This window comes from Mesoplodon bidens (assembly GCF_964165515.1).
Source record: "Mesoplodon bidens genome assembly, chromosome: 3".
In the NCBI taxonomy this organism is placed as follows: domain Eukaryota; kingdom Metazoa; phylum Chordata; class Mammalia; order Artiodactyla; family Ziphiidae; genus Mesoplodon; species Mesoplodon bidens.
The window spans coordinates 70358794-70375108 of record NC_138178.1 but is presented as its reverse complement, the minus strand read 5'-3'; the positions used below and the strand labels follow the sequence as shown (position 1 = coordinate 70375108).

General features: G+C 36.4%; 1 protein-coding gene across 3 annotated transcripts in view; it reads left to right on the top strand.

The window, feature by feature from the left end:
* The window catches only part of UBE3A (ubiquitin protein ligase E3A), a 91847-nt gene that overhangs the window by 20557 nt on the left and 54975 nt on the right, over positions 1-16315 (top strand). Inside the window, exons 2-5 of one of the 3 annotated variants that reach the window (XM_081227089.1) lie at positions 7980-8043; positions 10671-10790; positions 12298-12368; positions 13895-13939. In XM_081227089.1, coding sequence (XP_081083215.1) covers positions 13938-13939 — 2 coding nt within the window. In that variant the 5' untranslated portion in view covers positions 7980-8043; positions 10671-10790; positions 12298-12368; positions 13895-13937. The remainder of the gene's footprint in view (positions 1-7979; positions 8044-10670; positions 10791-12297; positions 12369-13894; positions 13940-16315) is intronic. The other 2 variants (XM_081227088.1, XM_081227090.1) reach the window with 2 other exon arrangements.

Sequence of the window (16315 nt, the reverse complement as noted above, 5' to 3'; positions counted from 1 at the left end):
TAAGTCGAGGCTGTTATCATCTAAAGGCTTGCTCACACATCTGGATATTGATGCTGGCTGTCAGGACTTCAACTGGAGCTCTGGTCTAGAACACTTAGATGTTGCTTTTGTATATGGTTGCTTGGCTTCATTGTCAAGTGGCTGACTTCATGACTGTAGAGTGGCTACGTTCCAAGAGTGAGTATCTCAAGAGACCAAGGCAGAAGTGCATGGCATTTTTATAACCTAGCATCAAAAGTCTAGCTTATAAAAGAGCACACACTTCCACCGTACTTTCTTAATTGAAAGTCACTGAGGCTGCTCAAATTCAAGGAGAACGCACATAGACCCCACCAGCTGATGGGAGAATGCCAATGTTAAGCTTGTAAGAAGAACATGTGGGATGGGTTATATTGTGGCTGGCCATCTTTAGAAAATACAGTCTGCCACATATACCATTCCATGTGTTTTTGACAAATGCCTACATCTTTGCAACACAAAGTCCTATCAAGTTATGGAACCTGTACCCCTTCCTAGCCATTTCCTGCCCCCACGTTACCCACACCCCTAAGTCAATCATTGTTCTCATCACTTTAACATAGATTAGTTTAGCTTGCTCTAGAATTCCATATAAATATAAATCATGGTACTTATTTGTATAAGGTTTCCCTTAGCATAATGTTTATGAAATTCATCTATGGTACTGCATGTGTCAGTAGTTTGTAACTACATTCTTCTCTTAAGGGACACCTGGGTTATTTTCAGTTTCTAGCTGTTATGAAAAGCCTTCAGTGAACAGTTGTGTGAAAGACTTTGTGTAGATATATATGGTTTCTTTGCTCTTGGGTAAATACCTAGGAGTGCAGTTTGGGTTATAGGATACTTGCCAGATCTTTTCCCCAAATTGTTTGTTTTTGTTTTATACTCTTAACAACAATTATATGAGAGTTTCCAGTTGCTCTACATTCTTGTCAGCATTTGGGACTGTCAGTCTTTTTGATGTAGCCATTCTGGTAGATGTATAGAGGTTTATCTTCATATTTTGAAGGATATTTATCACTTGATATATAAGTGATATAACAAGTGATAAATATGTCTAGGTTGACAATTTTTTTTTTCAGCATTTGTTTCTGATGAGAAGTCTGTGGTTATACTTATCTTTCTTCCCCTGTACTTAAAGTCTTTTTATTTACCTCTGGGTTTTCTTTAAGATTTTCTCTTCGTTGCTGGTTTTCTTTGTGATTATCCTGCTTAGGATTTATTGAGTTTTTGGTTTTGTTTTTTTGGTCTATGTTTATGTTTTCATCAAATTTGGAAAAGTGTCAGTCATTATTTCTTCACATGTATTTTTTTAAATTAGCTCTCTTCCTTGTACACTCTTTTTTCCAGGGTTACTCTGGTTATATGTATAATGTTAGACTATTTGATATTATCTTCAGGTCATTAACATTTTTTAGTTTTTTTGGTCTCTCTTGTGCTTTAGTTTACTTTGTCTTGTATTTCACTGTCCTTTTTTTTTCCCCTGCAGGGTCAAATACTTTCAGATATTGTATATATTTATATAAATATGTATATATTTATTTACTTTTTGTATTTCTAGAAGTTCCGTTTGATTTGTTTTCATGTATTCCTTTGAATCCTTGAGCATATTTATAATAGCTGTTTGAAAGTTCTTGTCTGCTGATTCTATCAGTTCTTTCATTTCAGGGTCTATTGATTGGTTTTTCTGTTGGTTATGGACTGTCTTTTCCTGCTTACATATTTAGTACTTTCCTATTGGATACTGAACATTGTTATAGTCTGTTGTTGAGTGGCTGAATTTTGTTGTCTTTTAAAGTGTTAAACTTTGTTTTGCCAGTGAGCTAAGTAACTTGCTGGTCAGCTTGATCCCTTCAAGGCTCTATTAGGGTGTATCTAGAGAAGGCTTTACTTTAAGGCTGGTAGCTACTACAAATGCATGGCCCTTCTTAGTTCTCTACTAAATGTCCCCAGTGTCAGCATATTCTCTTCACTCTGGTTGGGAGGAACTTAGGGATCTCCTAGTCCTGTATGAGCACTGGGGATATTTCAGCTCACAGCTCCTATTTCCCCAGCTTCATATAGTCTTTCCCTTTATTCATGCAGTTTTGTGTATAGTAGCAGACTCGAAAGGACCCACAAGTGACAGATTTCTGGAGACTTTCCTCTGCATAGCTCCCCTCTCTGGCAGTCTGTCTTACTAAAAATTCCACCCACTTCAGCCTCAACTCTGACCTCTTGCTTCTTACTTCAGTGAGACTGCTGTCCTGTGATTGGGTTTCCCCTCCATTGACTCAGGTTGGAAAGCTGCCTCCATGAAGAAATTCAAGCATTGGAAGGGTTCACCTCATTTCTGTTCGTTCTCATGGATCAGTCTCACACTGCCTGTTATTCAGGGTCTGAAAACAGGTGTTTCATGTGTTGTCCAGTTTTCTTGTTTTTGACTAGAAGCAACTGTTAAATACTTTTGGATCTTTCTCTGGACTTAACTTTCTGTTCCACTTAAACATTTAGCTAATGCTCATACCATACTGTACTTCTTAAAATAAACTTTTGATTGAAGTATAATACACATACAAAAGTGTATAAATGTGCACGTGGCTTGTTTAACTTTCACACACTGAGCACACATGTTTACCCAGCATTCAGATCAAGAAACAAGATCAGCTCTTCTGAAGCTCCTTGTGCTCTTTGTCACTACCTCTCTTTCCCCAAGAGTAACCACTATCCTGACTTCTACTAGCATAGATTAGATTTTCCTGTTTTTATATTTTATGTAATTTGAAACAGTCACATTTAATTGTGTCTGGCTTCTCTCACATAACATATTTGTGAGATTCATCCACATTGTTGGTTGTAGTTGGTTGCTTATAATTTCTGTATAGTACACTTGACCCTTGAACTAGGTAGGGGGCTGGGGGTACCCATCCCCTGCATAGTCGAAAATCTGCATATATAACTTTACAGTAGGCCTTGAGAACTTTACATTTCTGTATCTGTGAATTCAACTAATTGCAGATAGTGTGGTACTGTATTAATGTATTTACTGGAAAAAAATCCACGTATAAGTAGACCTGCATGGGTCAAACCTGGGTTGTTTAAGGGCCAACTATATTTTGTTTTTCATTTTGCTGTTGATGGACATTTTAGTCATTTTTGGTTTGGGGCTACGAAGAATATTGTTACTCTCAATATTCCACTGAATGTCTTCTAGTGAACATATGTACTCATTTCTATTTGATGTGTACTTAGTGGAATTTTTAAGTCATAGGGTAAATGACTAAACTAAATGATTTAGTTTTAGTAGATACTGTCAAAGGTTTTTGAAGGGGTTGTATTGATTTTAATTATACTATTTAATATTTTATGCTTTAGTCCCTGGTAGAACAAGTTCTTGGGAGAGAGACATTATTCTTTGAGAAAAATGAAAGTTTCATGGTTATTCTTACTTGTTTGAGCTTCAAAATAAACTTTTGTCAGATTGGCATTGGGTTAAATTTGTGTTAATTTGGAATTAAAGGATACCCTTGTTTGTGCATCCATGAATTACATTTGGAGCTAGTTTAGAATGCTTTGTCAGGCCATGATCCTTACTCCTTTTTTTTTTTTTTCCTTGTAGAGGGAGGTGTGGGGTCAAGAAAACAGTCCCCAGGACTATGAAAATAAACATATGGATGAGATGAGCACTACCCTCCACCAGCTTATAGCTAGAGGCACTGAGAAACGTATTCAGATAGCTATAATGTATAAAATAATAAATTTAGGGTGGAAATTAAGAAATTATAGTATTAGGAACATATAGTTCCCAGACAAGACAGTGGTTATTTACAGAAGAGCTTAAAGAACTCTGTGAGATACAGCCTTTAAAATGAGTAGAGTTTTTTTAAACAGGGCATAATAGGTGGGTGGGGGTGGAGGTTAGCAAAGGAGAGAGAAGTATTTCTGAGTGAAGTGTTGTGAGAAACAAAAACATTGAAATCAGAAATACAGATGGCCAGTATGTGATAGCCAGTAATCCAGTGATGGGACTAGATCAAGTACTTGGTAATGATGTCATAGAGTGGGCAGTAAGGCTTGTATGAATGGGTGGAAGCCGGTGGCAGGGACTTCATATGATGGTTTGAAATTTATCGTGTGGGCATTGGGAAAGTATAGATTTTGAGTATGAGAGTGATATGGCCAAATTGGGGTGTTTAGGAAGATAATTCTAGTGGCAGAGTCAAGGATAGAGGAAAAAGTAAAACTAGGTGAAGTAATGGGCATCTATAACATGACTATGCATGGGGAGAAAAGGATGCAAGTGATATTTCAAAGAAAAAATTTACAGGATTTGGGTATAAATTAGAAGTGTACAAGGGAAGGAGTATGGCCTTTACAATCAGAAAACTTGTTTTTAATCTTGTATTCACTAGTTAAATGACCTCTAAAGCAAGTCATGTAAAAGAAAACTTTCCTCTTCATAAGATGTTTACCCCGTGAAGTATATTTTGTGAACATTTTCAAGCACTGGAAGTGTAAAAATGAATGATATATATGTTCTCTAAAAGTGTGGTCTAGTCTGAGAGAAGAGGCTGGACTGGCAGGTTTTGGCCAAATTATGTGTAGTTTCATCGGAAATGTTACTCTGGAACAAAGCCAACAAAGGAATAATTGGGGGCAATTTTGGAATGTGGGGGAATTTCTGAGGTAGAATTGATAGTACTGGGTGAACGGTTTGTTGTATTGCAAAGAGTGGGACCTTCTTTTTAGAATATGACTCAGAATTTTCTAATGGGTGACTGGACTGGTAGTGGTACCATTACCTTCCATGGTTTTTCTTAATATATCTGGGATAAACCTTGCTCATGCCTCAAAGCTCAGTTTATATGTTACTTCATGAAGAACATCTTTCCTTTTTCCCCAGACTAAGTCAGAATACTGTATATGTACACTTACCATATCCTGGTTTCTTCTTCACAACACTTAACTATGCATTGCAGTTACCTAGTTTATTGTGGTTTTTATTGTGCGCATTTCCCCCATTACATGGGGATACAAGATTGTCTAGTTTCTTTACCACTATGTCTTCATCCACTTAGTAGACACTCAGACATATTTTTAAACTGAGTTATAATTGACATATAACATTGTATTAGTTTTAGCTAGTAGACATTCTTTGAATGACCTTTAGTATCAAACCATACATTGGTTAGGCTAAATAAAAATGAAGGGGAGAAAATAAAGAATGGCACCAATTTTTTTCATTTTGTAACTAGTAGGACAACAAGATTAGGCACATTCAGGGTGGAGTAAGTTTTTTGGGAATAATTGAGCTTGATTTTAGATGCTAATGAAACATCCAAGTGCATGTGTACTTTTGGTAATTGAGAGTAGCAGGCTTATGACTCAAGAGAAGAAGGCTTAAAGATGTAGAGTTATAGGGATCCTAAGTATAGAGAGGTGCTATAGGAATGGATGATGACATTGCACAGAAAATTAATTCTTAACCTACAAAAAGGGGCTATTGATAGAAACTTGGAGAGTGGCTATGATTGAGGGGTAGGAAGATGAACTAGCAGAAGGCTTAGTTCCTGTCAGAGGTAGAAGAACACAAGCAGGTACAGCATTATGGAAGTCCAGGAGGGGTGAGAAATGGTTAGCAGTGTGAAATGCTGCAGAGAAAAAGTAGGATTAAGAGGCCATAGGATTTAGGACATATAAGAATGACGATGACTTTTATAAGAAAACTTTCAGTATGTGGAAGGTTTTGTATGTTAGCATCTGAGCTAACGGTTTTCAGGCCTTTCTGGCAGTTAAAGGAAGGAGAGTAAGGAAATGGTACTGTAAAGAGGTAATGGAGTTGAGGGAATTATGTTGACAGTACTATATGAAAGCAGTGTTTTAAAATTTTAGTCTAACTGCAGAATGGACTAGAATGAGGAGAGCCTAAAGACAGGAAAATTTACACAAGAAAGTTATTGGAACAGTCTTTTGTTGTGAAATTTACAAATGTACAAAACTTAATGAGTTTCAACAAGTAGCTTTCCCATAAATTTAAGACACCATAAACATGGCATAAAGGAGAACAAGATTGCTGAGTGGACACAATAAAAAAGAGATAGAAAAGGTAGTCTGAAATTAAGTTTGACTTAGGGTTACAAGGAGGTGAAGGAAATAGGCTGTTGGAGAGGAGATAAAGGACATGACAGATGTAATAATAATATGTATGCACCTGTGTAGAGAGGAGAGAGAAAGAGTCAGAGCAGGCAGATGGACTATTTTAAGGATAAGTGAAAACATCACAGGGACAGGTGGATGTAGATTGGTATAGGCATTTCTTATTATTTGATCCATTTCTTATTTTTAGATTATTAGACTGAGCCCTCTGTTGGAGAGGAACACGGATATAAATAAAGGTACTAGGTCTGGTGTAAGAATGCTAATGGTTAAATTTGCAAAGAGTGCAGGTAACATTTCTGGTGCTTACAGTTTCTGTTACTTATCCTATATCTTCGTAGATTTGGTACATTCTGTGATTATGTGTTCCTAATCTTCTAAGGCAAAGTTTCTCAAATTGGGGTATGCATATCACCTGAAATGTATGTTAAAAATACAGATTCACACACCCCCATTTTATGTACTGAATCACAGTCTCTGGAGGTTGACATCAAGTAAGTATCTGCATTTTTTTTTTTTTTTTTGCGGTACGCGGGCCTCTCACTGTTGTGGCCTCTCCCGTTGCGGAGCACAGGCTCCGGACGCGCAGACTTAGTGACCATGGCTCACGGGCCTAGCCGCTCCGCGGCATGTGGAATCTTCCCAGACCGGGGCATGAACCCGTGTCCCCTGCATCGGCAGGTGGACTCTCAACCACTGCGCCACCAGGGAAGCCCAGTATCTGCATTTTTTACAGCTTCCTTAGGTGATTGTATTATAGAACAGAGTTTGAGACTCAGTCCTCTTAACACTTGGTTAATTTAAAAAAATATATTTATATGCAGTATAGTATATTCATTTTCTGCCATCAACCTGTAGGATGCTGGGTGGGTTTCCTGATTTGGTGGGAGACATGGTTTCTTCATATGCAATAAAAGGAAATGTATTAAAAGACTTTAGTTCCTGTTCAACTGAGGAATGCTCTTATAATAGCTCTTATAATATACAGATGAGTTAAGAATTTACAGTGATTATTTGGATGCATGCTTTAAGCTTCAGAATTTGGTTTTTGATAAGAGTTAAGTTCTGATAGATATATTAAATGTTTGATTTAAGAAATAATATTTGCTACCATACACTGAGGCCCTATTATGCTCCAGGCGGCATTGTCCTACATACTTTAAAAATATTTTCTATAGGGCTTCCCTGGTGGCGCAGTGGTTGAGAGTCCGCCTGCCGATGCAGGGGACATGGGTTCGTGCCCCGGTCTGGGAAGATCCCACATGCCGCAGAGCGGCTGGGCCCGTGGGCATACCGCAAAAAAAAAATATATATATATATTTTCTCTATTACAACAACCTGACACCTAAGACTTACAGGTCAAGGGACCTGCCAAAGGCTGCTACTCCAGGAGGTAGTTGGGCAGATGCCCATATATATATACCTAATATAGCAGGTCCTCAGCATATGGAATTTAATTAAAAGCTTAATTGCTGTAGGTATCTGAAGGAATTAGAGGCATGTAGTTAAACAGTTTTCATATATTTTCAGCCCTTTTGGAGGGAGGGAAGAGTAAAGAAACGGCAGGCAGTAAGTTCTGTGGATGAAAATGGGTATCATGGTTCTGCCAGCTGAAAGCACTCAGACCACAGGGCCTGCCTAACCACTTTTCCATGCATCCTGGCAACAGCATTAGGGGCATTTGTCTCTTAATATGTTTCTGGATATTCATAAGTATTACAAATGAATTTGCTTTTATAATAAATTTTAGAAAAAGTTTTTTCTGTAAAAGTTGTCCATCCAGTTGTCTGTGTAAAAAGAATTGAGTGAGGTGTTTTATATTTTAGGTTAAAAATCTGTAAGAGCCTGAGTTTAGAATTCACCAGCTCCTCAGAAGTTTGGCGAAATATGGTATGTTTCCGTTTTATTTTTTGGAATTCAAAATTGCATGTATATCTTAATGCCATGGTTAGAATAATGACAAATGTATTCAGCACATTTGGGTGTCTGCCATTTTTAAAGCATGTGCTAGGTGCTAGATCACTATGCTACCAGGTAGACTGTATGAGGAATCCAAGTGGGATTCTGAAGAATTTTAGAAGAGGTTAGTATGCTATGAGAAGTACAATAATTGCATAAGAAGGTTGAGAGGGTGAGTTTGGCTGTTAGGCTATGAGTTAATAATAGCTTCCATTTGTTGGGCTCTTACTATGTGCCAGACACTGTTGTGAACAATATATATGTTTGTTCATCCTCATGACAGCCCTCTGAAATAGATACTACTGTTATATCTTAGTTCTGCATATCAGGATACTTAGGCTTGGAGAGGTTAAGTAACTTGCCCAAGATTTTCCATCTAGTGAGTGACCAAACAGGGACTTGAATCCAGACTGACTCTGGAACCTCTTTGCTCTGTGGAGCACTGGACCTCATGAAAACGGAGGTCTAGAAGAGAGGACTTGCCTCAGTAATTTTCACAATACACGTAGCTCTTTAATGAATTAATTCATCTCAGTTAATTAATTAATCAGTTAAAAGGTATTTTGACTTTCTCATTTTTATGTTTACAGGTTGGAATGTTAGACTTGCATCTTTTAAATCCACATACACTATTAGTCTTATGAGGACCCCACAGGAACACTGTTCATTTCAGGGGCACCTTACCTCTTTCCCATATGACCTCCGGAATTTTCTAGGTTTTTATTAGAAAACATGTAACTATGATAGGAAAATCTGGGAAATTTGAATTATATCTTCCAGGGATTAAAAATCCCACTTATAGGCATACCTCAGAGGTATTTCAGGTTTAGTTCTAGACCACCGCAATAAGGCAAATAAAGCTAATCAGGTGAATTTTTTGGCTTTCCAGTGCATATCAAAATTTTGTCTACACTATACTACAGTCTATTAAGTGTGCCATAGCATTATGTCTAAAAATGTAATGTACATACCTTAATTACAAAATACTTTATTGCTAAAATATGCTAACCATCATCTGAGCCTTCAGCGAGTTGTTGTAGTAACATCAAAAGTTACTGATCACAGATCACCATAACAAATATAATAATGATGAAAAAGTTTGAAGTATTGCAGGAATTACCGAAATGTGACACAGAGACATGAAGAGAGCAAATGCAGTTGGAAAGATGGCACCAATAGACATGCTTGATGCAGGGCTGCTACAAACCTTCAGTTTGTAAAAAACACAATATCTGTGAAGCACAATAAAATGAAGTATGCCTGTATTGGAGTCCCCTAAAGTTAATGTATTCTTAGGCAAACTCTCACACCCTTATCTGAATTTGAAGCCCAAGTTCATAGGCTGCAGAGGTATGGGCTCAAGCATTGATGTTTCATCCCTTCTCTTAGGGTTCTCAGATAACTTGCTATTTTATATAGGGCTCTGGATCCATGCTGTAAACCACCTTCTGTGGTTGTCTGTTGTCACTTGGAAGGTGTTAACTATCAAGGATCTTTTTTTTTCTTTCCTAATTTTCTCATCTTTCCTCAGTTCACTTTTCAGATTTGGCCTGGATATATAGTTTGGTAGGGAAGTCATCAGGGGAAAAACTAGTTGCAGGACATGAGCTCTTGATTCTGGGATATTTTGGATGTGTATCTTTGCCTGAAAGTACAGTGTGATTAGGATGCCTGATAAATGTGAACCATGATAATCAGGAATCAGGAAAGTTCAGCTAGGGCCAAGTCAGAAGATCAAAAGATACTAGGTTGAAGGAGAAGGAAATGTTTTCATATTTTGCCATTCTCTCTCATAAAATTGAATATTAGTGGATTTATGGCTGATGTGGAGAACATGTTTTCATGAAATACCCAAGTAGTTTTGGCTAATGTTAGATTATCCTATTTAAATATGGAATAAGTAGGAATAGACTGAGGGGGGTGGTGTGTGTGTGTATCTGTGTGGGTGTGGGTGTATAACCATTCCATTAAGCATTTGACTACCTGGAAAACTCTACTACTATTAGTCTCATTTAAATTATTGTAATTGTGGGGTATCAATCCATATTTTAAATCTTTGTTCATATATTTAAATCATGAGACTCTATAGCAAAACTAAATGAAATCACAGAGTACTAACTCTGGATAGGCAGTCAGTATATCTGGGTTTTTAATCCTAGTCCTGGCTTCAACGCTAATACTAAAATCTTGGGCAAGTCAATTAATCACTCTTAAGGCTGCTTGGTTTTTTCTTTTTCTTTTAAAAAATTCTTTCTATAGTATCTGCTCTGAATAGGTAGAGCCCAAATTGTCTTTAGACTTAAGATGCCTGTTGACCAAAGTGCTTTGTAAACTGTAACACTTCATAAAAGTACAGGAGATTATTATATTTTCTCAAGTGAAGAAATCATTTAAGGAAAAAAAAATGCTGGAAAACAGTCCTTAAAAGCATTTCTGTAATTACTCTTCTGATGATTGTTGCATTGGCACCTAATTTGAACCTTTGAAGATTATTTTTGAACAATAAATTGGGTTTATATATTAAAGTGTTCTAACTAAAGATTTGTTTAATTTATTAGAGTTATTAAACCTACGCTCAGATCAAGTTAGCAGCTAGACTGGTGTGACAACCTGTTTTTAATCAGTGACTCAAAGCTGTGATCACCCTGATGTCACCGAATGGCCACAGCTTGTAAAAGGTAATTTTGAATGTTATTTTACAGCCTTTAAAAGGCTGTCATTGTAAAATACGTGCTGTAAAAAAATGAAGAAAATGTATAGTTGGCAGGAATACTGCCTGCTAAGAATAGTGGACCTAAGAGTTGACCTGTTTCTCCATTTAATCTCCATCCTAAAATATTTTGTGCCTTTTCCCCAGACCTATCTGTATGAATAAAGAGGAAAGTATTTCTAAAAAGTTTCTAGTTTTTAAATAAACATTTTATTATGAACATTAAAAAAACTATGAAAAAAGTCTTAATATGCATTTTAAAGTGTGCTTTTTATGTGGTGAGAGTTTTAATAAATCTAGTATACTTGTCTCTCCTAGAGAGTTACAGTGGAAGGGCTTGCAGGCTAGATAGAGAAGCTGGACCTCATGGAAATCTCTTTTCTGATTTGTTATTCTGAGGAAATTTAGGTTAACCTAAGTCAATACTTTCTGGGGTTTTTTCTCCTTTGGTTACATGTCCTCAATTTGGTAAAATTACAATATGTACCAGATCCTTACTTCCAAGAACTTGAGAGTAAAGAATAAAGGGACTCTTCAGGGGCTAAATTAAAGCTTGGAAACTATTGTTAGATCTTAGGTATTTTATAATTTTGAGAGTTTGGATCCTAATTTTAGGATATTCTTTAGTAAATTATTTAGAAAATTAGTAAAATATTTAGAATAAATAATATTCTAATTATTTAGAATATTTAGAATAAAACAGACAGAATACAATAAGCAGAATGACTAGAAATTTATTCAGGCAGGTACTATTACTTATTGCTCACTGTAAGGTAAAAGGTGCTTCTATTCAGTGTATATTCACCTTTCTCTGATTAAAAAACAATTTTTGTTTTGAGTAAAAAACAATTATGCTAACTCTGTTTAAGAGACCTAGGATAGATTGTTTTAAGGTAATAATCTTCAGTCCTTATTCTTTTGTTCTTCTTGTTGACTGAATTGGTTTAAATTACTTGGTTTGACTTAAAAGTGGTTTTTGGTAGCTCACGTTAATATATGTTAATGTTAAATGATCTAGTTTATTTACAGTAATTTGATGACATTTTGGTGCTAATGTTTACATATCCTCTTGTTTAGAGAATAGACTTCGGAAAATAGAATGTAGTTACCATTTGATGTATTTAACCTCTATCCCATTTCAGAATCTCAAAACTTTGCAGCAGTTACAAATTGTGCTTCTGAGACTTGGATTTGTTTTTCCTCTTGCTTGTATCTTACCTTTTTGCAGTAGCAGTTTAATTTCCCTGTCATTGTGTCCTCATTTTTCCCCCTCTCTCTCTTTCCCTGTTAATTTTGAAAGTTTTGCCGCCTACATGTATGAAAGCTTCTAATCTGCCTCTCTTCCCTTAGTGCCAGCAGGTTTATTTTTTGTTTTGCAAGCCTGCTCTGCCTCCTTACAGTATGACATCTGATGCTGGAGGGTCGCACTTTCAAAAATGAGTCAGCTGGTACATGGGGTTATCATCACTTTTTAGCTCTTCTGTCTGAGAGATACAAGTTTGGAAGCAATCTTGGGGTACTTACCCACAAGGCTGGTGGAGACCAGGTGTGTCACAGAGGTGATTTGCTTGCTCCCTGGGGGAGAGGGTGGAGTGAAATTTTTGCATTTGTGTCACTGCCAAGTCACTGCCACCTCCAGCATGCCCCAGTTTTTAGTTCTAATATCATTTTGTGCAAAATTGAAAACGTAAATATACTGCAAAGAAGATCTAAAATAAATATTTGAGCTGCTGGATTTTTTTTTTTTTTTTTTGCATTCTTGTCCTTGGACCACTGCAGTGAGGGGTAATTTTGACAGTCTGATAAAGAAGTGAGTTTTTTTAAATCTAAGAAATATGGAAAACAGATTCTTTTCTTTTCTGGTGGCTCTGATTTTAAGATTCTCTTGTTAAAAGTTGTTTAGAATTTGAAGTCTCAAGTCAGTGATAAATTTACAAATCAAGTCCTTGTAATGTCAGTTTGAAAATTTAACTTTTGACCTCTAATTTTCACTCTTTTGTGAATTGAAAGTGTTAGAAATCAGTGTTATGTTGATTCACCTTAATACAATATATATTGACTGATGCTGGTTGTAAAAGTGAATAGAGTAACAGGAATTTATTTTTAACAGCATGATGGGGTAGGCAAAATTGGTTCATGCCCCAAAATGAAAGTAAAAGGCTTCTTAGTGTCTTAGAATTTTCAGTATTTCTACTTAAAATAGCAGCAGTATATTAAAAAAAAAGAAAGAAAGAAAATAACTGGCAACTATTTATAACTGAAGTCAATTCACAGTTATCCACAGCATAATTTTAATACCCTAAGATGGTACAATTTTGACAGGTACATCCTGCCAGTGTATTTTCAGGGAAAGCTACTTTCATTGTTGAAATAAGGTAATCATGGTCAGAATGGTAAAACAGACTTAAGTGTCTCAAAATTCAGAAGGGTAATAGATTGAAATTTGAATTATCTACAGCAGAGGTTGGCAGACTTTTTCTTAAAGGGCTAGGTAATACATATTTTAGGCTTTGTGAGCCACATGTCTCTGACAGAGTTTCTCAGCTCTGCTTTTGTAATGTAAAAGCAGCCGTAAATAAATGAGCGTGATTCTGTGCCAGTACAACTTTACAAAAATAGGCGGCCAACCCAGGCCTTAGTTTGTCATCCCAGGCAGTAGTTTGCTGATCCCTCATCTAAAGTTTGGGACTGTTAATACCAGTGAATACTTTTGATATTGTGGATAACCAATACTTGGCTGTAGAAGGTTTCATAGTTGTGGGTTTTTATTATAAATATTTGCCTTTGTGAGTAATTATGGTTTATTACACTGGTTTGTATGTTGGTATCTAAATATAGTGTTTACAGTTTCCTTTCCTTAAAAAAAAAAAAGAGAACTGAGTTTTTATTAGTCTAGCCCTTACAATAAATGTGTTGTATGGCAATCTGATTTGATCACTTTTTTCTCATGTTGAACTTTTAAAACTGTTAACCATTAAATCTTGTTTTCAAATTTGTCTTTCAAAATAAAATGTTTGCCCCTTTTTGAAATATGGAATATTTTGCTTAACTTTACTGAATTGCATTTTGCAGATCATCAGGAGAACCTCAGTCTGACGACATTGAAGCTAGCCGAATGTAAGTATAACTTGGTTGAGGCTGTGGTATCTTTTAAGTTGAGCTAGATTGCTTTAAATGGTATCACATTATTTGAAAATAATTTCCAGTTAAAGAGAGTATAATGCTTTAAAAAGTAAATTGGAAGATAGAAATACGCATGTCTAATATTTTCCCTACCAAATAAATACCTCTAAATCTTGTTAACATGCTACTAGATTTCTACTTCTGGATAGATAATTGCATGCCCCTGGATTCTTAGATATTTTTGCTCACGTAGCAGTTTTGGGGAAATAGATGGGGAAAGAGTTCAGCTTAACAATCATTTATTAAGTGCCTGCTGTGTATAAGATATTGGGTGCTGTGTTGTGGATACAGAGATGCATAAGATTAGTTCCTAACCTACAGAAATTTAGTCTACTCAGTGTGAAAGACCCAGAAGCAAATCATTTCAATCATTGTGGTAGAAGGATACCCAGGATGGAACATGAACATAAAGAAGTACCAGGGTACTCAAGTACCCTGATGCAATAGGGACCTAATCCAGATGGCAGGGAAATAGGGGTGATCAGGGAAGGCTGAGTTAAGTCTTGAAGTGTGATTGGGAGTTAGGTAGCACATTCTAGGCAGAAGCAGGAGCAGAGTTATAAAGCAGCATAGTGAATGTAGGGAACAGTAGGCAGTTGAGGATTTTTAGATCATAGACTGACTGAAATGTAGGAAATTGAAGGAGATGAGACTTGAAAGAAAGGACTAGGTGCTTGCATGCTATGTAAAGGACCTTGGCCTGTCTCTCATAGGTATTTGGGAGTCAGTAAAGAATTTGCTAAGTAGGGGTAGTAACCTTGTTAGGTGTATATTTTTAATAACTTTGCCAACAAGGAAGCAGGATTGAGGAGAAATCATGTGGTGGTACGTTGACCAGGGCTTCAGTCAATGAGGGCCTAAATAAGGGCAGTGGTATATTAGGAATTCAAGATAAAGTTTGGATGAAAGAAAAATAGAAGGTGAAGTAGGTAAGACTTCAGTGATTAGTTGTGAGAATATAAGAAGTTTAAAATAATATGAGAAGTGGTAATTGTTGAAGCAAGGTTTTTAAGATAGTAAGGATTGGAATGAAGAATATAGGTGTAGGGATTTCTCTTGAATAAGAGCAAAGACCCTCATCTTACGAAACTAGAAGAAGGAGGTAAACATGGATATGTGATGTTAAATGTGTTGGTAGGTAAGAATGGGGAAGTCAAAGTCACTTGTGTCTGAACTGTCAATTTTCTTAGTAAATTAGGTCAGCTACACCACTACGTGCTTCTTGAAAAAGTGGTTGTGGATTAAGCTTGGGACATGCAGACTTAAACAGCAGATTTCTCTACCGAAAATGGTGGAAATCCTTTAAAATGCTGATGTACATTGTGCATCTCCAAGAAGGGACTATAAAATGTATTTCTCAAATTTATGTGTCCATGTAACCTTTAAAAAATTTTTTTTGTGGTAAAATGCACATAACAAAATTTACCATCTTTACTATCTTTAAGTATACAATTTAGTGGTATTAAGTACATCCATATTGTTGTGCAGTCATTGCCACCGTCATCCGCGTAACTCTTTTCATCTTGCAAAACTGAAACTGTACCTGTTAAACAATCACTCCCCATTCACCCTTCTCCCTAGCCCCTGGCAACCACCATTCTACTTTCTGTCTTTATGATTTTAACGACTCTACCTCATTTACTGTGAGCGCCCACAATATTTGTCTTTTTGTGATTGGCTTATTTTACTAATGCAGCATGATGTCAAGGTTCATCCCTGTTGTAGCATATGTTGGAATTTTCTTCCTTTTTAAGGCTGAATAATCTGTTGTATGTATGTAACATATTTTGTTTATCCATTCATCTGTTGATGGACACAGGTTGCTTATGTTTTAGCTATTGTGAATAATGCTGCAATGTACAAATACCTCTTTGAGACCCTGCTTTTATTTCTTTGGGTATATAACAAGAAATGGGATTGCTGGATCATATGGTAGTCCTATTTTTAATTTTCTGAGGAACCTCTGTTCTGTTTTCTACAGTGGCTGCACCAAATTAGCATTCTGACCTAGTAATGCACAAAGGTTATAATTTCTCCACATTCTCATCAGCATTTGTAATTATCTGTTTTTTTCATAGTAGCTATCCTAATGGGAGTAAGGTGATAGTTCTTGGTAGTTTTGTGACCCTGTAACTTTTTTTTTGTAATAAATTTATCTATCTATCTATCTATGTATCTATTTATGGCTACGTTGGGTCTTCGTTGCTGCGTGTGGGCTTTCTCTAGTTGCGGCGAGCAGGGGCTATTCTTCGTTGCGGTGAGTGGGCTTTGCATTGCGGTGGCTTCTCTTGTTGCAGAGCACGGGCTCTA